This window comes from Pristiophorus japonicus, chromosome 19 (genome assembly GCF_044704955.1).
Source record: "Pristiophorus japonicus isolate sPriJap1 chromosome 19, sPriJap1.hap1, whole genome shotgun sequence".
Lineage (NCBI taxonomy): Eukaryota > Metazoa > Chordata > Chondrichthyes > Pristiophoridae > Pristiophorus > Pristiophorus japonicus.
This window is the reverse complement of record NC_091995.1, coordinates 93374753-93402707: the sequence shown is the minus strand read 5'-3', so window position 1 is coordinate 93402707 and position 27955 is coordinate 93374753. Positions and strand designations below refer to the sequence as shown.

Here is a 27955-nt window from a genome sequence, read left to right as displayed (position 1 = left end):
TCTCTCAAAAAGATAATCTCCGCAAAAATAGAGGGTTGGCGTCTGACGTCGCGGGCGGACGGGCGGGCGGCGTGATGACATCGGACGACGTGGCCGTGCGTCGGTGGGTCTGGCTGTGAGAAGGCTTCAGGAGGGACAGGTAAGGAGCTGGGCTTTGGGGGGGAGAGAGGGGCTGAGAATTGGGGCTCAATCCTCCTCCCTCTCACTCCCACCCTTGGCTTGGCACTCTGTGGTGGCCCCCTTTCCTCACTGACTGCTGTCCTGGGAGGCAGTTCAGAGAAGGTTCACTAGGTTGATTCCTGAGATGAAGGAGATTGGGTGGGTGGGGGGGTTTGACTTATGAAGATAGTTTGAGCAGGTTTTGAGGGGGGCCTGTACTCATATTTGGGGTTCAGAAGTATAGAAAATAGGTGCAGGTCATTCGGCCCTTCGAATCTGCACCGCCATTCAATATGATCATAGCTGATCATTCAACCTCAGTACCCCTTTCCTGCTTTCTCTCCATACCCCTTTGGCCGTAAGGGCCATATCTAACCCCCTTCTGATGGGACTGGACAGGTTAGATGCAGGAAGAATGTTCCCGATGTTGGGCAAGTCCAGAACCAGGGGTCACAGTCTAAGATTAAGGGGTAAGCCATTTAGGACCAAGATGAGGATAAACTTCTTCCCTCAGAGAGTTGTGAACCTGTGGAATTCTCTACTGCAGAGAGTTGTTGAGGCCAGTTTGTTAGATATATTCAAAAGGGAGTTAGATATGGCCCTTATGGCTAAAGGGATCAAGGGGTATGGAGAGAAAGCAGGAATGGGGTACTGAGGCGAATCATCAGACATGATCATATTGAATGGTGGTGCAGGCTCGAAGGGCCGAATGGCCTACTCCTGCACCTATTTTCTATGTTTTTATGGTGCGAGTTAGGATACGGGAAATTGCACAGATTTACTGAAAGAAGAAATTCCTCCTCATCCCCTTATTCTGAGACTGTGCGCCCCTCGTTTTAGTTTCCCCCGATGAGTGGAAACATCCTCTCTGCGTCCACCTCGTCGAGCCCCCCCACCCTCCTCCTCCTCCTCCTCCTCCTCCTCCCCTCCTCAAAGTATCTTATATCTTTCGATAAGATCACCTCTCATTCGGGACTGGACAGGTTAAAGGCAGGAAGAATGTTCCCGATGTTGGGGAAGTCCAGAACCAGGGGTCACAGTCTAAGGATAAGTGGTAAGCCATTTAGGACCGAAATGAGGAGAAACTTCTTCACTCAGAGAGTGGTGAACCTGTGGAATTCTCTACCGCAGAGGCCAGTTCGTTAGATATAGAAACAGAGGTGATCTTATCGAAAGATATAAGATACTTTGAGGAGGGGAGGAGGAGGAGGGTGGGGGGGCTCGACGAGGTGGACGCAGAGAGGATGTTTCCACTCATCGGGGGAAACTAAAACGAGGGGCGCACAGTCTCAGAATAAGGGGATGAGGAGGAATTTCTTCTTTCAGTAAATCTGTGCAATTTCCCGTATCCTAACTCGCACCATAAAAACATAGAAAATAGGTGCAGGAGTAGGCCACTTGGCCCTTCGAGCCTGCGCCGCCATTCAATAAGATCAAGTTTTATTGAGAGGGGATCTCATAGAAACATATAAATTGGACAGGATAGATGCAGGAAGAATGTTGGAGAGGTCCAGAACCAGGGGTCACAGTCTAAGGATAAGGGGTAGGCCATTTAGGACCGAGATGAGGAGAAACTTCTTCACTCAGAGAGTGGTGAACCTGTGGAATTCTCTACCACAGAAAGTTGTTGAGGCCAGTTGGTTAGATATATTCAAAAGGGAGTTAGATGTGGCCCTTACAGCTAAAGGGATCAAGGGGTATGGAGAGAAAGCAGGAATGGGGTGCTGAAGTCGCATGATCGTATTGAATGGTGGTGCAGGCTCAAAGGGCTGAATGGCCTACTCCTGCACCTCTTTCCTATGTTTCTATAAGATACTGAGGAGACTGGACACAGTAGGTGCAGAGAGAATGTTTCCCCTCGTGGGGGAGTCGAGAACTAGGGGACATAGTTTCAGAATAAGGGGGTCGCCCATTTAAAACGGAGATGAGGAGGAATTTCTTCTCTGAGGGTGGTGAATCTGTGGAATTCTCTGCCCCAGAGAGCTGTGGAGGCTGGGTCATTGAGTATATTTAAGGTTAAGATAGAGTTTTGAGCGATAAAGGGGAGCGGACAGGGAAGTGGAATTCAGCATCATAGGCAGTCCCTCAGAATCGAGGAAGACTTGCTTCCACTCAAAGTGAGTTCTCAGGTGACTGTACAGTCCAAAACGGGAATTACAGTCTCTGTCACAGGTGGGGCAGACAGTGGTTGGAGGAAAGGATGGGTGGGGAGTCTGGTTTGCCGCACGCTCCTTCCGCTGCCTGCACTTGTTTCCTGCATGCTCTTGGCGACGAGACTCGAGGTGCTCAGCGCCCTCCCGGGATGCTCTTCCTCCACTTAGGGCGGTCTTTGGTCAGGGACTCCCAGGTGTCGGTGGGGATGTTGCACTTTATCAAGGAGGCTTTGAGGGTGCCCTTGAAGCGTTTCCTCTGCCCTCCTTTGGCTCGTTTGCCGTGTAGGAGTTCCGAGTGGAACGCTTGCTTTGAGAGTCTGCGAACAATATGGCCTGCTTAACAGGGCTGGTCGAGTGTGGTCAGTGCTTCGATGTTGGCCTGATCGAGAACACTGACGTTGGTGCAATAAGGGAATAAAGGTAGCGGGCATGGAAGTGGAGCTGAGACCATGATCAGATTGGCCATGATCTTATTAAATGGCAGAGCAGGCTCAAGGGGCCAAATGGCCTACTCCTGCTCCTATTTCTTGTGTCCAAACTTGGACCCTCTCTCATGCTGTCTGAGGAGCTGACCCTTCTCCTCCTCTTTCCACAGCTGCCCCATGGAGGGACTGTTTAAAGTTGACCTCCATTACTCCTCCCTCTTGCTCCAGTTTTGCTTTGTCTCTTGCAGAGGGAGGGGACTGCACCTGAGGCTTGTTTGTCGTGACTTACCTGGCCAGTAGATGTTTGAGGCCATGTGAACGAGAGAGGGAGACAATCTTCAACCAACCTTTAATTAGACTACAAAAGCAAAGATGCTGGAATCTTGAAATAAAAACCGACAATGCTGGAAATCTCAGCGGGTCAGGCAGCATCTGTGGAGAGAGAAACAGAGTTAACGTCTCGGGCTGGTGACCCTTCGTCAGAACTGGAGAGTGTTGAGATTTGCATCGGATTGCCTCTTGAGTCAGAAGGTTGTGGGTGCGAGTCTCCACTCCAGAACGAAAAGAAAGACTTGCATTTATATAGCGCCTTTCACGACCACCGGGCATCTCAAAGCGCTTTACAGCCAATGAAGTACTTTTGGAGTGTAGTCACTGTTGTAATGTGGGAAATGCAGCAGCCAACTTGTGCACAGCAAGCTCCCACACACAGCAATGTGATGACAACCAGATAATCTGTTTTAGTTCTGTTGATTGAGGGATAAATATTGGTCCCAGGACACCGGGGATAACTCCCCTGCTCTTCTTCGAAATAGTGGCCGTGGGATCTTTTGCGTCCACCCGAGAGGGCAGACGGGGCCTCGGTTTATCGTCTCACCCAAAAGACGGCACCTCCGACAGTGTAGCACTCCCTCAGCACTACACTGGGAGTGTCAGTCTAGATTTATGTGCTCAAGTTCCTGGAGTGGGACTTGAACCCACAACCTTCTGACTCTGAAGGGAGTGTGGTACCCACTGAGCCACAGCTGACATGAGCGTAAAAATCCAGGCTGATGTTCCCAGTGCAGTGCCGAGGGAGCGCTACGCTGTCGGAGGTGCCGACTTTGGATGAGACGTTAAACCGAGGCCCCGTCTGCCCTCTCGGGTGGATGTAAAAGATCCCGTGGCCACTATTTCGAAGAAGAGCAGGGGAGTTATCCCTAGGGCCAATATTTATCCCTCAATCAATGTCAATAAAAAACAGATCATTATCACATTGCTATTTGTGGGAGCTTGCTGTGCCCAAATTGCCTGCCTCGTTTCTCACATTACAACAGTGACTACACTCCAAGAAGCAATTAATTGGCTGTAAAGCGCTTTTGAGGCGTCCGGTGGTTGTGAAAGGCACTATATAAATGCAAGTCTTTTTCTTTCTTTCTTATTGGGGTGATATGCTGTTGTGTTCTTCTCACTTGTTCATGCTCTACAATATGTTTTAGCTTGATGGGGTATCGCTCTCACCTGAGACAGAAGGTCGTGGGTTCAAGCCCCACACTGGGACTTGAGCTCATGATCTACACTGACACTTCAGTGCAGCCCTGAAGCAGTGTTGCATTGTCAGAGGTGCTGTCTCTTTTGTCTGAGACGTTAAACTGAGGGAAGTCTCTGTCTGTTCAAGTGAATAGATTTTTGGATATTAAGGGAATCAAGGGATATGGGGATCGGGCGGGAAAGTGGAGTTGAGGGTGACGATCAGCCATGATCTTATTGAATGGCGGAGCAGGCTCGAGGGGCCGAATGGCGGCCTCCTGCTCCTATTTCTTGTGTTCTTGTGTTCAAGTGAATGTAAAAGATCCTGTTGACCAATTCAAAGACTATTAGGGGAGTTTGCCTCGTGTTCAGAGCTGCCAAAGCTTCTATAAAAGAAAGAACTATAGTGCCTTTCAGGACGTCCGAAAGTTCTTTTCAGCCAATTAAGTATTTTTAAGGTGTAGTCAAGGATGTAATGTAGGGAACACACCAATTTTCGCACAGCCAGCTCCCACAAGCAGCAGTGTGATACTGACCAGAACGTAGTGATGTTGTTTGAGAGGTAACAGATGGGCGGGACACCGGGGGAGAACTCCCTTTCTTCAAACTAGTACTGTGGGCCGTTTGACACCCACCTATGAGGACCCCTGAGGCCTGGGTTTAACGGTGCACCCGAATGTCAGCACCACTGACAGTGCAGCACTCCCTCAGTATTGCGCTGAAGTGTCAGCCAAGGTGATGCGCTCAAGTCTCTGGCTTGGGACTTGAATCCACAACCAGGGCCACCCACTGAACCAGAGCTGCCACATAACTGCAGCCTCTTTGCTGTAAAAATTGGAAACAGGTTATGTTCTGGGGTTGTAATGTAGACGAATTTTGATTCTTAAAAACAATTCTTACCCAATAATTACTTCTGAATTGTGGTTGTCTACTGAATGCATTGACATATTTGAGTCTGGAAGAGGTAACTTTGCTTTCTGTACACTCTCTCTCTCTCTCCTCTCCCCCACCCCTGGCAGACTCACCCTGCCGTGCTTTTATCTTCCAATTGTGCTGTGCTGAGGATTTTTGAATGTTGGTTCCAAAAGGACAGTATAAAGCAGTTAGTGTGGTGCAAGTATCCTTCCCTGAAGAGGCAGACTCCCTCGGCACTAGTATAACCACCATTGGTGTGACTGTGACAAAGGCAAATGATCCCTCCTTGTCCTCCTTGACTTGTCTGCAGCCTTCGACACGGTTGACCCAGGCTGAACCAGACTGTTCACAACCTTGGTGCCACATTTGGCATAATCGCCTATTTCCACCTCCGTAACATCGCCCGTCTCCGCCCCTTGCCTCAGCTCATCCGCTGCTGAAGCCGTCATCCGTGCCTCTGTTACCACCAGACTTGACTATTCCAACGCACTCCTGGCCGGCCTCCCACAATCTACCCTACGTAAACTAGAGGTGATCCAAAACTCGGCTGCCCATGTCCTAACTCGCACCAAGTCCCACTCACCCATCACCCCCTGTGCTCGCTGCCCCGTGTCCTAACTCGCACCGAGTCCCACTCACCCATCACCCCCTGTGCTCGCTGCCCCGTGTCCTAACTCGCACCCAGTCCCGCTCACCCATCACCCCCTGTGCTCACTGCCCCGTGTCCTAACTCGCACCAAGTCCCACTCACCCATCACCCCCTGTGCTTGCTGCCCCGTATCCTAACTCGCACCCAGTCCCGCTCACCCATCACCCCCTGTGCTCACTGCCCCGTATCCTAACTCGCACCCAGTCCTGCTCACCCATCACCCCCTGTGCTTGCTGCCCCGTATCCTAACTCGCACCCAGTCCCCACTCACCCATCACCCCCTGTGCTCACTGCCCCGTATCCTAACTCGCACCCAGTCCTGCTCACCCATCACCCCCTGTGCTCGCTGCCCCGTGTCCTAACTCGCACCCAGTCCTGCTCACCCATCACCCCCTGTGCTCGCTGCCCCGTGTCCTAACTCGCACCGAGTCCCGCTCACCCATCACCCCCTGTGCCCCGTGTCCTAACTCACACCAAGTCCCGCTCACCTATCACTCCTGGCTCCCAGTTAAGCAACGCCTCAATTTCAAAATTCTCATCCTTGTTGACAAATCCCTCCATGCCTCACCCCTCCCTATCTCTGTCACCTCCTCCAGCCCCTCCCCCCCCCCCAAACTTTCTGCTCATCCAGTAGGACATTTAGGAGCGAGATTAGGAGAAATGTTTTCACTCAGAGGGTGGTGAACCTATGGAATTCTCTACCACAGAAGGCTGTGAAGGCCAAGTCACTGAATATATTTAAGAGGGAGATAGATAGATTTCTAGAAACAAACGGCATCAAGGGGTATGGGGAAAAAGTGGGAATATGGTGTTGAGAAAGAGGATCAGCCATGATATTTAATGGTGGTGCAGGCTCAAAGGGCCGAATGGCCTACTCCTGCTCCTATTTTCTATGTTTCTGTGGATGTCGGACAAGCAGTCTGACAATTTAGAGACCGTGGAGAGGTCGAGAGAAGTGGTGGTGAGGTAGAGCTGGGTATTGTCAGCGTACATGTGGAAACTGACGTCGCCAAGGGGCAACATGTAGATGAGAAATAGGAGGGGGCCAAGGATAGATCCTTGGGAGACACCAGAGGTAACGATGCGGGGGCGGGAAATTCTCGGGCTACAATTTGATAGATAAGAATGGAACCAGGCGAGTGCAGTCCCACCCAGCTGGACGATGGTGGAGAGGTGTTAGAGGAGGATAGAGTGGTCAACTGTGTCAAAGGCTACAGAGAGGTCCAGAAAGACGAGGGGTGATAGTTTACCTTTGTCACAAAGGGTGTCAAAGGAGCACAAAGGAGTTATCCCAGGTGTCCTGGGGCCAATATTTATCCCTCAATCAGCATCACTAAAAACAAATGATCTGATCATTATCACATTGCTGTTTTTGGGAGCTTGCTGTGCGCAACTTGGCTGTCGCCTTTTCCACATTACAACAGTGACTATTGGAAGGCTATTGAACCTCGGAGGGCGGCGCGACTCAGCCCAGTCCTGTGCTCTCCTGCCATTGGCTTTTATTTTCAGCCGTGTCGGAAGGCGGGAGGTCATGTGATGAAACCTCCTCGAATACTTCCAATCAGAGTTGGAAGGTGCCGTCTTTCAGATGAGACGTTAAACCGAGGCCCCGTCTGCTCTCTCAGGTGGACGTAAAAGATCCCACGGCCACTATTTCAAAGAAGAGCAGGGGAGTTGTCCCCGGTGTCCTGGGGCCAATATTTATCCCTCAATCAACATAACAGAACCAGATTATACGGTCATTATCACATTGCTGTTTGTGGGAGCTTGCTGTGTGCAAATTGGCTGCCGCGTTTCCCACATTACAACAGTGACTACACTTCAAATTGGCTGTAAAGTGCTTTGAGATGCCCTGAGATGGTGAAAGGCGCTATATAAATGCTAGTTTGTCCCTTTTTCACACTTCCAGCTTGCTAAGTTAGTGCAAGGTGATTTGCTAACGGCAAGGACTGAAAAACCAAAATAGGCAACCCCCAATCTCCCATCGCCTGTACCTCCCGTTGCTAGCTGTTTAACTGGCTGCATCTGATCTCCGTGGACTGCTGTAACTTGATCCCACTGGCTAAATGTATTCCTGTACTGATGTAAGTAACCTTTCCTCCAAGGAGCTTTGATGTCCCACTTGCCAAGAATTTTTTTTTAAACTTTGGCACCAGTTTTGAGTTAATAAAATTGCTACTCACTTAAACTCGTCCAATCAGGTTAACCATCTGAAAGAGTCCTAAATCTGTACCTCATTCTTATTTTCAAATCCCTCCATGTCCTCGCCCCTCACTATCTCTCTAATCTCCTCCAAGCACTGGGGCAAGCTCAAAGCCTCCTTGATAAAGTGCAACATCCCCACTGACACCTGGGAGTCCCTGGCCATAGACCGCCCTAAATGGAGGAAGTACATCCAGGAGGGCGCTGAGCACCTCGAGTCTCGTCACCGAGAGCGTGCAGAAACCAAGCTCAGGTAGCGGAAGGAGCGTGCGGCAAACCAGTCCCACCCACCCTTTCCCTCAACCACTGTCTGTCCCACCTGTGACAGGGACTGTGGCTCTCGTATTGGACTGTTCAGCCACCAAAGGACTCACTTTTAGAGTGGAAGCAAGTCCTCGATTCCGAGGGACTGCCTACGATATATTTGAATCTCCTCCAGCCCCACAACCCCCCCCTGAGATGTCTGCGCTCCTCTAATTCTGCCCTCTTGAGCATCTCTGATTATAATCGCTCCACCATCGGTGGCCGTGCCTTCTGTTGCCTGGGCCCCAAGCTCTGGAACTCCCTCCCTAAACCTCTCCGCCTCTCTACCTCTCTTTCCTCCTTCAAGACGCTCCTTAAAACCTACCTCTTTGACCAAGCTTTTAGTCATCTGCGCTAATTTCTACTTATTTGGCTCGGTGTCAACATTTTTATCTCATAACACTCCTGTGAAGCGCTTTGGGACTTTTCACTACATTAAAGGCGCTATATAAATGCAAGTTGTTATTGAAAGTGTGTCCTTTTGTTAAGACAGAACCTCTGGGTATGGGTCTTTTTTTTTTTGGTTGGTGGGGGTGAAAGAAATTAATCTTCCCACCAGTCCCAGCAGTGAATTTGCCTCTTGATGCATGATTTAAGTGGATGGAGCTGTGCCGTGTAAAACTGGCCTGCGAGCTTTACTGCCTCCACTGGTAGGAGGGTGTCATTACAGCGTGACCGTTTACATAGGACAGTTTCCATTATAAATGGAGACCTAGCAATCTATAAATGGGAAAAAGTGCACACAGTCATATTATAGATTTGTAATGTGGGAAACGTGGCAGCTAATTTGCGCACAGCAAGGTCCCACGAACAGCAATGAGTTAATGACCATTTCATCTGAGTGATGTTGGTTTAGGGGTTAAATATTGGTCCCAGGACACCGGAGATAATTCCCCTGCGCTTGTTGTGGTGGCTGGTGTGCAACGACCACCCCACGTTAAAAGAATCCACGCACAGGCATCTTCCACCCTTCAGTATGTAGTTCGACACCTGGAATGTCAGGTCCCTCAGTAAAACACCTGTGAACTCATCCCTTTTTGATGTGGAAGCAAGTCATCCTCAATACGAGGGACTGCCTAATACTAATACTTCTTCGAAATAGCGCTGTGGGATCTTTTACATCTACCTGGGAGAGCAGACGGGGCTTCGGTTTAACATATCATCTGAAAGACGGCATCTCTGACAGTGCGGCACTCCCTCAGCATTGCACTGGGAGCGTCAGCCTAGATTATCTGCTCAAGTCTTGAGTGGGACTTGAACCTTCTGACTCTGAGGTGAGAGTGCGCTACTCATTGAGCCACGACTAAGAAAAAATTCTTTGCAATGTTCACTCTCTACGTACCCTCCAATTAGCCTGGTACAGTTGACAGCGAGTTTCATAGAATCGTACAGCACAGAAGGAGGCCATTCAGTCCATCGTGCCTGTATCCCACTGCCCTGCTCTACCCCCATAGCCCTGAAATGTTTCCCCTTCTCCTTCTTAGGCGATCCCTCATATCGAGGATGACTTGCTTCCACCAAAAAGGGATCAGTTCACTGGTGTTTCAATGAAGGACCTGATATTCCAGGTCCTGAACTACATGTTGAAGGGTGGAAGATGCCTGTGCGTGGATTTTTTTAATGTGGGGTGGCTGTTGCACACCAGCCACCACACGGGCTCAACAGAGCTAGGTCTTGGTCCAGTGGCAAAGGTTACCCAGGACGACTGGAGACCTGCTCTGCTGCACAGACCAAGTGCACACACATATCGCAGTGTGGGCTGGTCCGTGCTGCCCCCTCGCCTCTCCTGGGCCCCAATCACATCCCTCCACACTCTCTCGCCGCTCATTCGCCCCGACCTCGCCGCTCCTGCTGTATCTGCTCACGCTCCAATCAGTGGCCTGGATTATGGTGACGTCCAATCCAGTTGCCCTCTTCCCCGTCTAGTATATATATCCAATTCCCTATTGAAAGTTCTTGTTGAATCTGCTTCCAACGCCCTTTCAGGCAGCGTATTCCAGATCGCAATAACTCGCTGCGTAAAAAGGGTCTCCTCATCTCCGCGCCCCCCGGTTCTTTTTCCAAATACCTTCAATCGGTGTCCTCTGGTTACCAGCCCTCCTGCCACTGGAAACAATTTGTCATTATTTACTCTCTCAAAACCACTCATGATTTTGAACACCTATCAAATCTCCTCTTAACCTTCTCTACTCTGAGGAGAACAATCTCAATTTCTCCGGCCTCTCCACATAACTGAAGTTCCTCATCTCTGGTACCATTCTAGTAAATCTCTTCTGCACGTGACAGTGTCAGCCGTGGCTCAGTGGGCAGCACACTCGCCTCTGAGTCAGAAGGTTGTGGGTTCAAGTCCCACTCCAGACTGACACTCCCAGGGCAGTGCTGAGGGAGCGCCGCACTATCGGAGGTGCCGTCTTTCGGATGAGAAGCTAAACCGAGGCCCGTGTCTGCTCTCTCAGGTGGACGTAAAAGATCCTATGGCATTATAATCGAAGAAAAGCAGGGGAGTTATCCCCGGTGTCCTGGGACCAATATTTATCCCTCAATCAACATAACAAAAACAGATTTTCTGGTCATCATTATTATGTATGTAAACATTACCAATGTGTAAGACTTGCCACTAGGGAATGCACCTGTGGGAGACCCAAGGGTCACCTGTGCACCCTGGGCAAGCGGGTATAAAAGGCAGTCTACCATGCTACCTCCTCACTCTGGAGTTACAATAAAGGGACCAAGGTCACAACAGTTTGACCTTTAGAATAACTCCACAAGACTGTATATCTTAACGTAACAATTATCACATTGCTGTTTGTGGGAGCTTGCTGTGCGCAAATTGGCTGCCACGTTTCCCACATTACAACAGTGACTACACTCCAAAAAGTACTTAATTGGCCTTGATCCGCTTTGAGACGTCTGGTGGTCGTGAAAGGCACTATATAAATGCAAGTCTTACATCTTTTTCTCTTAAGGCCTTGACATCCTTCCTAAAGTGTGGTGCCCAAAATGGAACATGTTACTCTAGCCGGGGCCCACTTCTCGTGGCACGTACTGTTTCCAAAGCTGCTGAAACATGTGCCAACTGTGTCTTCTCTTCCGCAGGCAGCTACACGGGTCCAGGATGATGACTGACATGGTTGACAATCACCGGGAGAGCTGGGACTCTCTGGTCTGCGCCGTGGAGAAGTACCGCAAGCAGACGGGCAACGACGCGGTGCTCCTGACGGCTTACCGGCCCAAGCTGCAGTCCAACCTCGCCTACGCGGTCCACGGCACAGGCGCCCTGTCGGACGCCACCAAGCAGTACCTGGACGACATCGCCGTCTTCCACAAGACGTCGGCCTACGCCAGCAGCGCCATCCCGGTGCGGGGCGCCAGTGGCAAGGCGGCGGAGGAAGACGCGGCCGAGGACGCCTTCTCCAAGAGCTACCCGTCCATCTACGGCAAGGGGGGCTTTTCGGCCGAAGATCGGGGGCTGGTGGAGCCAGGATCGGCGACGGACTGTGACCTGGGAGCGACGGAAACCGACGAGACGACAGCTTCCGAGATCGAGAGAGAAGTGGACAGATGCAATTTAAACGATCCTTCAGGTAAAGTGTGGTGCTCCCTCAGTACTGCCGCTCCGACAGTGCAGCGCTCCCTCAGGACTGCCGCTCCGACAGTGCAGCGCTCCCTCAGTACTGCCGCTCCGACAGTGCAGCGCTCCCTCAGTACTGCCCCTCCAACAGTGCGGCACTCCCTCAGTACTGCCCCTCTGACAGTGCGGTGCTCCCTCAGTACTGCCCCTCCGACAGTGCCCCACTCCCTCAGTAGTGCGGCGCTTCCTCAGAACTGCCCCTCCGACACTGCGGCACTCCCTCAGAACTGCCCCTCCGACAGTGTGGCACTCCCTCAGAACTGCCCCTCCGACAGTGCGGCACTCCCTCAGAACTGCCCCTCCGACAGTGCGGCACTCCCTCAGCACTGCCCCTCCGACAGTGCTCCGCTCCCTCAGTACTGCCCCTCCGACAGTGCTGCTCTCCCTCAGTACTGCCCCTCCGACAGTGCGGCAATCCCTCAGAACTGCCCCTCCGACAGTGCGGCACTCCCTCAGAACTGCCCCTCCGACAGTGCGGCGCTCCCTCAGCACTGCCCCTCCAACAGTGCGGCACTCCCTCAGTACTGCCCCTCTGACAGTACGGTGCTCCCTCAGTACTGCCCCTCCGACAGTGCCCCACTCCCTCAGTAGTGCGGCGCTCCCTCAGTCCTGCCCCTCCGACAGTGTGGCGCTCCCTCAGTACCGCCCCTCCGACAGTGCGGCACTCCCTCAGAACTGCCCCTCCGACAGTGCGGCACTCCCTCAGCACTGTCCCTCCGACAGTGCGGCGCTCCCTCATAACTGCCCCTCCGACAGTGCGGCACTCCCTCAGAACTGCCCCTCCGACAGTGCGGCACTCCCTCAGCACTGCCCCTCCAACAGTGCGGCTCTCCCTCAGTACTGCCCCTCCGACAGTGCTGCTCTCCCTCAGTACTGCCCCTCCGACGGTGCAGCGAACTCTCAGTACTGCCCCTCCGACAGTACAGCACTTCCTCAGTACTGCCCCTCCGACAGTTCAGCACTCCCTCAGTGTTGCCCCTCCGACAGTGCGGCACTCCCTCAGAACTGCCCCTTCGACAGTGCGGCACTCCCTCAGAACTGCCCCTCCGACAGTGCGGCGCTCCCTCAGAACTGCCCCTCCGACAGTGCGGCGCTCCCTCAGCACTGCCCCTCCAACAGTGCGGCACTCCCTCAGTACTGCCCCTCTGACAGTGCGGTGCTCCCTCAGTACTGCCCCTCCGACAGTGCACCACTCCCTCAATAGTGCGGCGCTCCCTCAGTCCTGCCCCTCCGACAGTGTGGCGCTCCCTCAGTACCGCCCCTCCGACAGTGCGGCGCTCCCTCAGTACCGCCCCTCCGACAGTGCTCCGCTCCCTCAGTACTGCCCCTCCGACAGTGCTGCTCTCCCTCAGTACTGCCCCTCCGACGGTGCAGCGAACTCTCAGTACTACCCCTCCAACAGTGCGGTGCTCCCTCAGTACTGCCTCTCTGACAGTGCCCCACTCCCTCAGTAGTGCGGCGCTCCCTCAGAACTGCCCCTCCGACACTGCGGCACTCCCTCAGAACTGCCCCTTCGACAGTGCGGCACTCCCTCAGAACTGCCCCTTCGACAGTGCGGCACTCCCTCAGAACTGCCCCTCCGACAGTACGGCACTCCCTCAGAACTGCCCCTCCGACAGTGCGGCGCTCCCTCAGAACTGCCCCTCCGACAGCGCGGCGCTCCCTCAGCACTGCCCCTCCGACAGTGCGGCGCTCCCTCAGCACTGCCCCTCTGACAGTGCGGTGCTCCCTCAGTACTGCCCCTCCAACAGTGCGGCGTTCCCCAAGTACTGCCCCTCCGACAGTGCGGCGCTCCCTCAGTACTGCCCCTCTGACAGTGCCAGCCTTGATCTTTGTGCTGACTAATGTCAAATATCTGAGCTGCATGAACTATTCAGCCAGGCATGGAGGCAAACTTGAGAGCTATGCAAGCTAGTTGAGAGGATGGAGAAATATCAACCCAGACTGTCACTTTTTAAATTATGAGAGTAGGATAAGGGAACATGGGTTCAATGTAGTAAAATCTAAATTTAGGAGTGATGTTGGGGAGAAATATTTCACACACCGAAATTATCACATGCAGTGACCTTCAGACAGAAGAATGGAACCGAATAGCTTTGCAGACGGAGGCCATTTGGCCCATCGAAGAGCAACCAGTTAGTCTGACTGCCCGTCTCTTTCCCTGTAACTCTTGCAATTTTTTTTTTCTCCTTCACCGTTTAGCGAGTTTCTCGGGTCCCTCTCTACATTAAACCTGCCGATTGGAGCATCCATTGAAACACAATCTAGTTTCCCATTCAGAAACCCCCCCCCCCCCCCCCCCCAACCACTCCTCCAAGAAGGAAAATGTTGTTGCGCTGCCTGAATGCGCGCACCCACCACAGATCTCCAGTGACGGTACTGTAACCGATCCACGGAACCAATCTCCCCACTTCCCGACTGGTGTCAACGAGCAAAACTCTCCACTTCCCGACTGGTGCCAACGAGCAAAGCTCTCCACTTCCCGACTGGTGCCAACGAGCAAACTCTCTGCATTCCCGACTGGTGCCAACGAGCAAACTGGTGCCAACGAGCAAAACTCTCCACTTCTCGACTGATGCCAACGAGCAAAACTCTCTGCATTCCTACTGGTGCCAACGAGCAAAACTCTCCACTTCCCGAATGGTGCCAATGAGCAAAACTCTCTACTTCCCGACTGGTGCCAATGAGCAAACTCTCTGCATTCCGACTGGTGCCAATGAGCAAACTCTCTGCATTCCGACTGGTGCCAATGAGCAAAAGTGCATGCATCCCTGTCTGTGCTGAATCGGATTGTCCCAGCGCGAGGTGTGATGTAAGCTGCATAACACTGAATCGTCTTTCACAAGACGGAGGAGAGCTCCTAATCGGGAATAGACGACGACAACCTGCATGCCATTGCACTGGTATAACTGGGTCAGGTTTAAATCGGGGCACTTGGCTGTCTGGATAAACCTGCCCTCCCTTCTTCCTCTCCCCATCCTCACTTGGGATTAAGTCTCAGAATATAGCTTTCAAGCTAAGAATATCTTGGTCACCTCCTGCTTAATCTTCAGTCTTTCTCCACCATGTCCCCTGCACTTGGTGTACCATGTAGATAGGTGTAGCGAGCCGGAGGACAGTTGTACAGTGTAGATCCGTTTTACATAGCCGAAGATAGATGCCTGGCATGTAGCTGAAGGAGCCGAGGCGAGAGGGTGTCAGCTGCTGTAAGGTGTTAGCTGAAGGCTGGATATGAGGCCCCATCCGGTGTCCCAGACCTCAGTACCCCATGGGTTAAAGGAAGAACTTGTGTATATATAGCACTTTTTACAACCTCGAGACATTCTAAACCGCTTTACAACGACACCTTGTATTTATATAGTGCCTTTAACCTTGTGAAACATCCCAAAGTGCTTTACAGGAGTGTTATGAGATAATAAATTTGATACCAAGTCGCATAAGGAGAAATTACGGCAGATGACCACAGAGGTAGGTTTTAAGGAGCGTCTTAAAGGAGGAAAGAGAGGTTTAGAGAGGAAGTTCCAGAGCTTGGGGCCCAGGCAACAGAAGGCACAGCCACTGATGGTGGAGTGATTTATAATCAGGGATGCTCAAGAGGGCAGAATTAGAGGAGCGCAGGGGGGGGGGGGAGGAGATTAGCGATAGGGAGGGGTGAGGCCATCGTGCGATTTGAAAATAAGGAGAATTTTTAAATTGAAGTGTTGCTTAACCGGAAGCCAATGTAGGTCAGCGAGCACAGGGGGTGATGGTGAGCGGGACTTGGTGCGAGTTAGGACACTGGGCAATGAGCGGGACTTGGTGCGAGTTAGGACATGGGGCAGTCGAGTTTTGGATCACCTCTAGTTTACGTAGGGTAGAATGTGGAAGGCCCACCAGGAGTGCGTTGGAATAGTCAAGTCTAAAGGTAACAAAGGAATGGATGAGGGCTTCAGCAGTGGATGAGCTGAGGCAAGGGGCGGAGACAGGCGATGTTACGGAGGTGGAAATAGGTGGTCTTGGTTATGCTGCGGATATGTGTTCGAAAGCTCATTTTAGGATCACACATGACAGCAAGGTTGCAAACAGTCTGGTTCAGCCTCAGACATAAGTTGGGGAGATGGATGGAGTCAGTGGCTGGGGAACGGAGTTTGTGGCAGGGACCGAAAACAATGGCTTTGGAGAAAATTTCTGCTCATCCAGAACTGGATGTCGGACAAGCAGTCTGACAATGTGGACACCGGGGGGTAACTCCCCTGGTCTTCGTTGAATAGTGTTGTGGGATCTTTTACGTCCACCTGAGAGAGCAGACGTTGGGGGGGGGGGGGGGGGGGGGCGGGCTCGATTTAATGTCTATTCCTGAAGGCGGCACCTCCGACAGTGCTGCACTCCCTCAGCACTGCACTCCCTCAGCACTGCACTAGAGTGTCGGGCTAGATTTTGTGCTCCAGCCCTCTGGAGCTGGGGCTTGAACCCACAACCCTCTGACTGGGAGGTGAGAGTGCTGCCCACTGAGCCATGGCTGATACTATAGAGCTGGAGCAAGACCAGCCAATTCTGCACAATCTCCACGCCTCCAACTTCTAGACACTTGCGGTAGCTCGGTCTGGGAACTCAAAGATAAATAAAGGATTTCTGAATGTCTGTGACTGGGCCACCCATTATGAGGTGTTGCATAATAAAAAGGCATATGGTTTACTGGAGCAGGGCAGAAGGAGCCCACTTAGACTCGCGCAGTCTAGTCAGGAATTGGAAGAGCTCTTCTGGGAAGTCCTACATGAATATACCTCGTCCGCCTCTACTGAATTAGTGGGGACTTTCAGTGCTTAAGCTTAGCTGCTAGGCTGTCATCTAATGTTTCATAGAATCAGAGAAATTTAAAGCACGGAAGGAGGCCCATCGTGTGTGTGTCGGCCGACAAAGAGTCACCCAGCCTAATCCCACTTTCCAGCTCTCGGTCCGTAGCCCTGTAGGTTACAGCACTTCAAGTGCACATCCAAGTACTTTTTAAATGTGGTGAGGGTTTCTGCCTCTACCACCCTTTCAGGCAGTGAGTTCCAGACCCCCACCACCCTCTGGGTGAAAACATTTCCATAGAAACATAGAAAATAGGTGCAGGAGTAGGCCATTCGGCCCTTCGAGCCTGCACCGCCATTCAATGAGTTCATGGCTGAACATGAAACTTCAGTACCCCATTCCTGCTTTCTCGCCATACCCCTTGATCCCCCTAGTAGTAAGGACTTTATCTAACTCCTTTTTGAATATATTTATTGAATTGGCCTCAACAACTTTCTGTGGTAGAGAATTCCACAGGTTCACCACTCTCTGTGTGAAGAAGTTTCTCCTCATCTCAGTCCTAAATGGCTTACCCCTTATCCTGAGACTGTGACCCCTGGTTCTGGACTTCCCCAACATCGGGAACATTCTTCCTGCATCTAAACTGTCTGAACCCATCAGAATTTTAAACGTTTCTATAAGGTCCCCTCTCATTCTTCTGAACTCCAGTGAATACAAGCCCAGTTGATCCAGTCTTTCTTGACAGGTCAGTCCCGCCATCCCGGGAATCAGTCTGGTGAACCTTCGCTGCACTCCCTCAATAGCAAGAATGTCCTTCCTCAAGTTAGGAGACCAAAACTGTACACAATACTCCAGGTGTGGCCTCACCAAGGCCCTGTACAACTGTAGCAACACCTCCCTGCCCCTATACTCAAATCCCCTCGCTATGAAGGCCAACATGCCATTTGCTTTCTTAACCGCCTGCTGTACCTGCATGCCAACCTTCAATGACTGATGTACCATGACACCCAGGTCATTGCACCTCCCCTTTTCCTAATCTGTCACCATTCAGATAATAGTCTGTCTCTCTGTTTTTACCCTCAAATCCCCTCTAAACCTCCCCCCAATTACTTTAAATCTATGCCCCTTGGCTGTTGACCGCTCTGCTAAGGGAAACAGGTCCTTCCTATCCACTCTATCCAGGCCCCTCATAATTTTCTACACCTCAATAAGGTCTCCCCTCAGCCTCCTCTGTTCCAAAGAAAACAAACCCTTAAACAGCAAATACAGCACAGATTTCAACAGCAAGTTTGTGTAAATCTCATTGCAGCATAGATGGTGCTGGCAATGAAAGTAGTTCGCCTGTCCACAGAGTAACCTCTGTTGTGGAAATCTTCCCCTCAGTACTTCTACCCTGTCTCCTGCCTTCCGACTTTCCGATACGCCTTGTTTATGTGCCGCCCTCCTTGGTCCACCATCCTGTCGAGCGCTGATACCTACCTCCGTGTCCAACTCTGCCCGGATCCAGGCCCGTTCTCCCGTTTCCCCTCCCCCCCCCCCCCACTCCACCATTCCATTGGCTCCCGTTCTCCCCCCCCCCCCCCCATTGGCACTCGTACACCCCCCCTCCCATTGGCACTCGTACACCCCCCTCCCATTGGCACTCGTACGCCCCCCTCCCATTGGCACTCGTACGCCCCCCCTCCCATTGGCACTCGTACGCCCCCCCTCCCATTGGCACTCGTACCCACCCCTCCCATTGGCACCCGTACCCCCTCCCATTGACACCCATACCCCACATTGGCACCCATACCTGCCCTCCCATTGGCACCCGTTTCCCACTCTTTCCCCCCCCCCCACCCCATTGGCTCCCATTCCAGCAATGCTGCATTCTTTAAATTTTTCCAATCCCTCCGTGGCCCTGCCCGCTCCCTATCTCTGTAATCCCCTCCAGTGCTACCACCCTCTCCGATCTCTGCGCTCCTCCAATTCTGGCCTCTTGCATATCACCGATTTCAATCATGCTGCCATTGGTGGTGCCTTCTATTGCCTGGGCCCTCGGGCTCTGGAACTCCCTCCATAATCCTCCACCTCTCTCCTCCTCCAAGACTCTCCTTAAAATCTACCTCTTTGACCGAGCATTTGGTTACCTGCCCTAATTTTTCCTTATGCGGCTCGGTGTCACAACGCACCTGTGAAGGGTCTTTGGGACAGTTTACGATGTTAGGCAGCACTGTAGCTATATAAGTTTAACATAACTTCGCTGCTTTTCAATTCTATCCCTATAGAAATAAACCCCAGTGCTTGGTTTTGTTTTTTATGGCCTTATGAACCTGCGTCGCTACTTTTAGTGCTTTGTGTATCCGTACCCCAGATCCCTCTGTCCCTCGATCTCATTTAGACACTTATTCTTCAAAGGGTATGTGGCCTCCTTATTCTTCCTGCCAAAATGTACCACCTCATGATTGTCTGTATTGATGTTCATTTGCCAATTACATGCCCTTTCTGCAAGTTTATTAACGTCTTCCTGTATTTTGTCTCCGTCCTCCTCTGTATCAACTACAACCCCCAACCCCCATCCCAGTTTTGTGTTGACTGCAATCTCTGGAGTGTTATACACCAGCCTTTCCACTAAAAGGCTAACTAGATTTGTTTCTCTTCCTTTTCCCACTTCCAGCCATGTTCACAATGGACGAGGAATCGACCAGTCAGGACTGCGAGCCCTTCTTTGAATCTGACCTGGACGGAGAGAGCACGGATGGTAGGTATACAGGTTCTGGACTGCTGACCTGTGTAGGCTGCGTGGGTGGCGAATCTTGGGAATTCTCTGCCCCAGAGGGCTGTGGGTGCTCAGTCGTTGAGTATATTCAAGGCTGAGGGCGATAGATTTTTGGAGACCAAGAGATGTGGGGATCGGATGGGAAAGTGGAGTTTAAGGTAGAAGATCAGCCATGATCTCATTGAATGGCGGAGCAGGCTCGAGGGGCCCATTGGGTGGAACTGGCTCCTGATGACGTGATGCAGGCAAGACTGTTGGTTGGCTCGTTGGGTATGGCTTTTTGGGGGAGGGGGGGGGGGGGGGCGGCGACCCAGGAGATGCATCGGTGACCCACACACGGAGGACAGTGGGTCCAGTGTATTCACAACGCAGTGCTGTGGATTCCACAATGGTCCGGTATGAATTGGATGTGGCTGATGGCTTGCTTTGTCCATTGCCTGTGCCCTACAGATGGCAGTTTGAGCGAGGAACTTCCTGTCCGTCAACAAACGTTCTCCCAAGCAAAATATCACCAGTATGCCAAGTCCCTGCCCGTGTCGGTCCCCATCTGGGGATTCAAAGATCTAAAACCAAAGAAACTTGCTGATGGGGAGAACGAGGAACGGGTAAGATGCTTTCTCTCCAGCATTATTGTTACGCTATAAGGGTATGGTAGTGTAAACCCTTATCCAGGCCTCCTTACCTCTAGATTTCACTATTCCAGTGCACTCCTGGCTGGCCTCCCACATTCTACCCTACGTAAACTCGAGGTGATCCAAAACTCGGCTGCCATGTCCCAGCTCGCACCAAGTCCCGCTCACCCATCACCCCTTGTGCTCACTGCCCCGTGTCCTAACTCTCGCTGAGTCCCGCTCACCCATCACCCCCTGTGCTCGCTGCCCCGTGTCCTAACTCGCACCAAGTCCCGCTCACCCATCACCCCTTGTGCTCGCTGCCCCGTGTCCTAACTCTCGCTGAGTCCTGCTCACCCATCACCCCCTGTGCTCGCTGCCCCGTGTCCTAACTCTCGCTGAGTCCTGCTCACCCATCACCCCTTGTGCTCGCTGCCCCGTGTCCTAACTCTCGCTGAGTCCTGCTCACCCATCACCCCTTGTGCTCGCTGGCCCGTGTCCTAACTCGCACCAAGTCCCGCTCACTCATCACCCCCTGTGCTCGCTGCCCCGTGTCCTAACTCGCACCAAGTCCCGCTCACCCATCACCCCTTGTGCTCGCTGCCCCGTGTCCTAACTCTCGCTGAGTCCTGCTCACCCATCACCCCCTGTGCTCGCTGCCCCGTGTCCTAACTCTCGCTGAGTCCTGCTCACCCATCACCCCTTGTGCTCGCTGCCCCGTGTCCTAACTCTCGCTGAGTCCTGCTCACCCATCACCCCTTGTGCTCGCTGGCCCGTGTCCTAACTCGCACCAAGTCCCGCTCACTCATCACCCCCTGTGCTCGCTGCCCCGTGTCCTAACTCGCACCAAGTCCCGCTCACCCATCACCCCTTGTGCTCGCTGCCCCGTGTCCTAACTCTCGCTGAGTCCCGCTCACCCATCACCCCCTGTGCTCGCTGCCCCGTGTCCTAACTCGCACCGAGTCCCGCTCACCCATCACCCCTTGTGCTCGCTGCCCCGTGTCCTAACTCTCGCTGAGTCCTGCTCACCCATCACCCCCTGTGCTCGCTGCCCCGTGTCCTAACTCGCACCGAGTCCCACTCACCCATCACCCCCTGTGCTCACTGCCCCGTGTCCTAACTCGCACCAAGTCCCACTCACTCATCACCCCCTGTGCTCACTGCCCCGTGTCCTAACTTGCACCGAGTCCCGCTCGCCCATCATCCCCTGTGCTCACTGCCCCGTGTCCTAACTCGCACCAAGTCCCGCTCACCCATCACCCCCTGTGCTCACTGCCCCGTGTCCTAACTCGCACCAAGTCCCACTCACTCATCACCCCCTGTGCTCACTGCCCCGTGTCCTAACTCGCACCGAGTCTCACTCACCCATCACCCCCTATGCTCACTGACCTACATTGGCTTCCAGTTAAGCAACGCCTCGATTTCAAAATTCTCATCCTTGTTTTCAAATCCCTCCATGGCCTCGCCCCTCCCTATCTCTGTAACCTCCTCCAGCCCCACAATCCCCCTCGAGATGTCTGCGCTCCTCAAATTCTGCCCTCTTGAGCATCCCTGATTATAATCGTTCAACCATCGGTGGCCGTGCCTTCTGTTGCCTGGGCCCCACGCTCTGGAACTCCATCCCTAAACCTCTCTACCTCTCTCTCATCCTTTTAAGACGCTTCTTAAAACCTACCTCTTTGACCAAGCTTTTGCTCATCTGCCAGTATTTCTTCTTGTGTGGCTCGGTGTCAAAGTTATCTGTTTTTTTTTTCTTGTAAACACTCGTGTGAAGTGCCTTGAGACGTTAAAGGCGCGATATAAATAAAAGTTGTTGTTGTAAATAGGATTTGTTCGGAGGTCCCTTAGTTGAGCAACAATTTCCAAAAGCTGGGATTTAATTGTTTGGGTCAGTTTGGGATAGGTAATTCCACCCCTCGATTCCGTGCCGGAAGAGGGCAGGAGGATTGAATGTCCGGACTAAGTGGTCGTAGGGTAATGTGGGATTCAGGTTCTTGGTCTATTGATAACTTTGACATTCTACAGTCGGCTTTGCTGGAGGAATTCGTCAATGTAGATCAGCCCTGATGTAATTGATTGACAGAACAGGCTCAAGGGGCTGAATGGCCTCCTCCTGTTCCTAATTTTAGAAATGATCGTCCAGAGTTCTGTTGCAGGCGGACAAAAGCTTCTGATTTTTATGTGCAACTCTGGTCTTGCTTGACCTTTAACTTGTTTCTGTAAGTGGCCCTTGAGATTCTAACTTTCGAGCAAGGCTGTTATCTGATCAGCGGGAGCTGATTACAGCAGGGAACTGTAGGTTGAGTCTGAAATTTCAGATCCTAGTACTGAGTCTTGTGGGCCAGAGGATTCTAGGTTTGATTCTCAATCTGTCCCTGAGTTACCTGATCCCGGCTGGGGTAGCATTAGTGTCAGCCAGTGGCTCAGTGGGTAGCACTCTCGCCTCTGAGCCAGAAGGTTGTGGGTTCAAGTCACACTCCAGGATTGAGCACGTAAATCTCTGATACTGAGGGAGTGCCACACTGTCGCAGGAGCAGTACTGAGGGAGTGCCACACTGTCGGAGGGGCAGTACTGAGGGAGCACTGCACTGTCGGAGGGGTAGTACTGAGGGAGTGCCGCACTGTCGGAGGGGCAGTACTGAGGGAGCACCGCTCTGTCGGAGGGGCAGTACTGAGGGAGCGCCGCACTGTCGGAGGGGCAGTACTGAGGGAGTGCCACACTGTCGGAGGGGCAGTACTGAGGGAGCGCCGCTCTGTCGGAGGGGCAGTACTGAGGGAGTGCTGCAGTGTTGGAGGTGCTGTCTTTCAAATGAGATGTTAAACCGAGACCCCGTCTTGGATGTAAAAGATCCCACAGGCAGTATTTTGAAGAAGAGTAGGGGAGTTATCCCCGGTGTCATGGCCGATATTTATTTATTCAACAACAATTTTTATTTATATAGCGCCTTTAATGTAGTAAAACGTCCCAAGCCGCTTCACAGGAGTATTATAAGACAAAACAGATAAATTTGACACCTCAATCAACATAACAAAAAAAACCAGATTATCTGGGTCATTATCACATTGCTGTGTGTGGGAGCTTGCTGTGCGCAAATTGGCTGCTGCGTTTCTCACATTACAACAGTGACTACACTTTAAAAAGTACTTCATTGGTTGTAAAGCGCTTTGAGACGTCCGGTGGCCGTGAAAGGCGCTATATAAATGCAAGTCTTTCTTTCTTTGTCTGCAGTTGCCGTCGCCAGACTTGGATAAGATCGCAGCTAGCATGAAAGCGTTGGCCATGAGTGTGACCGACGGCACCGAGATGTTTGGCGACCTGCCTCGCCCCCGACTCAACACCGGAGACTTTCAGAAACCCTATCGGAAGTATTGAAGCACTTTTCAACCAATCGACCCCCTCCCGACCCTTGACCCTCCCCTTGCCGGGCCATCCCTCCTTCTCTCCCCCCCCCCCCCAACCCCGTTCCCCCTCGCCAGCCCATCCCTCCCCCCCGCCCATCCCTCCCTCCCCTTGCATGCCCATCCCTCCCTCCCTCCCTCCCTTCACCTGCCTATCCCTCCATCCCCTCGCCAGTCTGTCCCTCCCTCCCTCTCCTTCCCCGCCCATCCCTCCCTCTCCTCCCCCGCCCATCCCTCCCTCCTCCCCTCACCCGCCCATCCCTCCCTCTCCTCCCCCGCCCATCCCTCCCTCCCCCCCAGCCTCCTGCCCACCACCCCCCCCCCCTCCCCACCTCCCCACACACTACAGAGACGCTTCCCGCAAAGGAAAGTAATCGCTGGCCTTGGGCCGTTGGTGGTCTGGGCACTTCATGTAGCATTAAGGTTGTGTACGACGAAAGACTGCCTCGCGAGTTGATTTCTGTAACTTTTCACGTCGAAGACAACAAAACAAAAAGCAAGAAAGTTTATAGTATATTTTTCTGGTAAAAGCATTATGTGAGAAGCAGAGTTCCCGAGAATCCGCTGTTAATGTTCCGACGTGTCCTTGTGTGTCTTTCTTCTCCCAGCATGCTCTTTCTCTCTCTCTCTCTCTGTTTGGAACAACCCAAGCCGAGCCTCTCCCTTTTATATTCTGACACACACACACGAACGTGGTTCATGTTTAGGAGCTCCGACTAGACTAAATTGTTTATTTGGAAACCCTGGGATCTCAACACACACCTCCATCTCGGTAGGACTGGGGGGAAATGGCAGTGAGCATCTGCGGGCTATTCAGCTATGGCGTGCATCCCAGTCCCGCCCAACCTTGTGCTCATCTCGCGTGCGCACTCACACACATACAAGGCCAGAATTTTAACACTCTCGTCCATTTCAATAAAAATACCCAAACTGTTGGGGTGAAAATGAAGTGGGGGGTGGAGGGGGCGAAATCTACTCCAAGGAGTAACCCCCATCAACCCCAACCAACCCTAACCAGCAAAAACGTCACACTGTTCAAGTCAGTCTTGCTCAAGACTGTTTTGTCAGTGGTCCCGATCTGAATTGCTTCAGCCGGGAACAAACCCCTCCCTCCTCCTGATCAACTACGTTGTCGCTCGAGCGCGCCCCTCCCCTCTGAACGCCACAGCGGGAGAGCGCAGGGCCCCCGCACGTCCTTCCGCGGGGTTTTCCAGCGAGCGCGACCCTTTTTTAAGGATCTGATCATTTTCCACACAAGAAGTGTTTGAATTTGGTGCCTCGGGCCACGTCCCCTAAAGATCGTGCCGCTTGTTTTAATCTTTTGTATTTTTAAAAATCTAACTTGCATCTTGAGACTATGTGACTGTGAGATTAGCTTTACCATGGCAGTGGGCGGAACTCTTGACTGCCTCATTCGAGGCAAATCAGCGGGTTCTGAGTGTCCAAAGTTTGTCGAGGTGCTTGGCATTGCGGCTCTTGCAAATACTTCACTCTGTGTTTACTGCGTTAGTCGGTCCCGGGCGCGGTTTCTGAGGCGGAGTGAGCAAGTACCGCAGCCTAAATCCAGGTCTGCTCGCCCTCTTGTCAGATTGGGAAGTCCATTGGCCTCGTGTGTCCCGGCCCCAGTCCGCGAGCACGTACATCGCTTGCTGCCGTGCCCCGCTAGCGCGCTGGCTGCTGCACTACACCCGGGCGAGTGCCGCCTGCCTTCTGCGCGGCTCGGCTCCGGAGCGGTGGGCACCGTCCTGTGTAGACGGGGCCGCTTGCGGGAGGCGTTGTGAGCGTGCATGTGTGGGGGGGGGGAAGGGATGGCAGTCTCTGCCGCGTTGTCCCGTGAGCTCAAAGGAGTAGATCGCGACCCCCCTCCCCACCCCCCCCCCCCGACCTGAGGATTGGGGTGCGTTTGTGCGCACGGATGCGCGAGCGTCCCCCAGCAGCAGGTGCGTGCGGGACGGTACGAGACGGTACGGTTACGTGCCTCGGTCGAAACAGGGAGACACGCTGTGGTTTCTAACCGGCGGCCTTTGCGTGTGCGAGGAGGTACTGCCGACTCTGTCATCACTGTGTTTTAGTTCGGAAGCGGGTCGTTGTCGGCCAGTCGGTGCCCAGGGCGGTGTGGTGGGGTCGGCCGGTTGATGCCCAGGGCGGTGTGGTGGGGTCGGCCGGTCGATGCCCAGGGCGGTGTGGTGGGGTCGGCCGGTCGATGCCCAGGGCAGTGTGGCGGGGTCGATGCCCAGGGCAGTGTGGCGGGGTCGATGCCCAGGGCGGTGTGGTGGGGTCGGCCGGTCGATGTCCAGGGCAGTGTGGCGGGGTCAATGCCCAGGGCAGTGTGGCGGGGTCGATGCCCAGGGCGGTGTGGTGGGGTCGGCCGGTCGATGTCCAGGGCAGTGTGGCGGGGTCGATGCCCAGGGCGGTGTGGCGGGGTCGATGCCCAGGGCAGTGCGGCGGGGTCGGCCGGTCGATGTCCAGGGCAGTGCGGCGGGGTCGATGTCCAGGGCAGTGCGGCGGGGTCGATGCCCAGGGCAGTGCGGCGGGTTCGATGTCCAGGGCAGTGTGGCGGGGTCGGCCGGTCGATGCCCAGGGCAGTGTGGCGGGGTCGATGCCCAGGGCGGTGTGGCGGGGTCGGCCGGTCGATGTCCAGGGCAGTGTGGCGGGGTCGATGCCCAGGGCGGTGTGGTGGGGTCGGCCGGTCGATGCCCAGGGCAGTGTGGCGGGGTCGATGCCCAGGGCGGTGTGGTGGGGTCGGCCGGTCGATGTCCAGGGCAGTGTGGCGGGGTCGATGCCCAGGGCAGTGTGGCGGGGTCGATGCCCAGGGCAGTGCGGCGGGGTCGATGCCCAGGGCGGTGCGGCGGGGTCGGCCGGTCGATGCCCAGGGCAGTGCGGCGGGGTCGATGCCCAGGGCAGTGCGGCGGGGTCGATGCCCAGGGCAGTGCGGCGGGGTCGATGCCCAGGGCAGTGCGGCGGGGTCGATGCCCAGGGCGGTGTGGTGGGGTCGGCCGGTCGATGTCCAGGGCAGTGTGGCGGGGTCGATGCCCAGGGCAGTGCGGTGGGATCGGTGCCCAGGGCAGTGTGGCGGGGTCGGTGCCCAGGGCAGTGTGGCGGGGTCGGCCAGTCGATGCTAAGGGCAGTGCGGTGGGATCGATGCCCAGGGCGGTGTGGCGGGGTCGGCCGGTCGATGCCCAGGGCAGTGCGGTGGGATCGATGCCCAGGGCGGTGTGGCGGGGTCGATGGTCACCGCACCGCCCTAAGCATTCAGCAACCGCTGGGGCCAACTCGCCCTCGTTTTAAAATGCTTCCATTGCTTGCGTTGCCATAGGAACTGATCGTTGCCTGGTGTTCATTGTAGCATTCATGCCCCCCACCCCCCCCAATCCGGCCCCTTCAGTGACTGTCACCGACTCTGAAGAGGGTTTGGTGGTTCCAGCTGAGGAATGACTTTGCTATGCAAATATTCGTGCAAACGTCTCAATTGATTGTCTTTTTTCGATGGCTTATTTCCCGCTGCACTCTGTAGCCACCTGCTCATAGCTCTAAATGTCTTGCTTCACAACACTTTGGTGGTTTGGAAGCCAGCGTGTTTTGTTTTTCTCCTCTTTGGCCACATGGTGAGCTGGCAAGGAGAAACAGTATGCCCATTGTCGAACCCAGCCGACCCGAGGGCTCAGTCAATAGTGGCCATAGAATCAGCTGGGAGAGGGACAGAGAACGAGAAATAGAGAGGGGGGCAAAGAGAGAGAGAGAGGGGGAAAAAGAGAAAGAGATGGGGGAAAAAGAGAAAGAGAGAGGGGGGAAAGAGAGAAAGAGATGGGAAAAAGAGAGAGAGGGAGGAAAAGAGAGAGGGGGGGTGAAAGAGAGAGAGGGAGATTGGGGGGGGGGAAAGAGAGAGAGAGAGAGGGGGGGAAAGAGAGGGGGGTGAAAGAGAGAACGAGAGGGGTGAAAGAAAGAGAGAGAGGGGGGAACCGGTGCTTGGAAATCTGGAACCCGGGCCTGATCCAACTGGAGCCGAGCAAATTCAGATTTCCAGGGTGGGCGGGGTTTTGCTCTGACCCGGCTCCAGATATCTGCACCCGCTCGGCATCTGTGCAAGGTGAAGCTGCTGGCACTTGACATTCACTCCTGGCTGCTTATCCCCGGGGCAGCTGCAGCTCATCCTGCCCCACACCTCGCTGTGCTGGCGAGCCGAGCCTGTTTCTTAACACTAACCAGTAGCACCAGGAACGTGCAATTTATATCTTCAGTGTTTTGCTGGGGGGACAGGGGGTGTCTCTCTCTCTCTCATTTATTTTTCCCTCCTCCACCGCTGGGTGCAGTAACTGGCTCGCTCACTAGGTGGCAGTAGCCATCCCGCGAGGGAAGACGTCACAGGAGAGAGGGAGGGAGGCACTAATGAAGCACCGCCAGGTCGAGCAGCTGCCGTCGGGGGTTCCGCAATGTGCCATGACCAACGCGTTGAGGTTCAGTCTGGGGG

At 53.7% G+C, this 27955-nt stretch overlaps 1 protein-coding gene across 1 annotated transcript; it reads left to right on the top strand.

The window, feature by feature from the left end:
* The first annotated feature begins 18 nt into the window (after positions 1-18).
* akt1s1 (AKT1 substrate 1 (proline-rich)) lies at positions 19-27250 on the top strand. The gene is made up of 5 exons (XM_070861829.1): positions 19-139; positions 11412-11899; positions 19376-19459; positions 19928-20082; positions 23318-27250. The coding sequence occupies exons 2-5, from the start codon at positions 11431-11433 to the stop codon at positions 23459-23461; spliced, it is 852 nt and encodes a 283-aa protein (XP_070717930.1). The 5' UTR covers positions 19-139; positions 11412-11430; the 3' UTR covers positions 23462-27250.
* Positions 27251-27955: the final 705 nt, after the last annotated feature.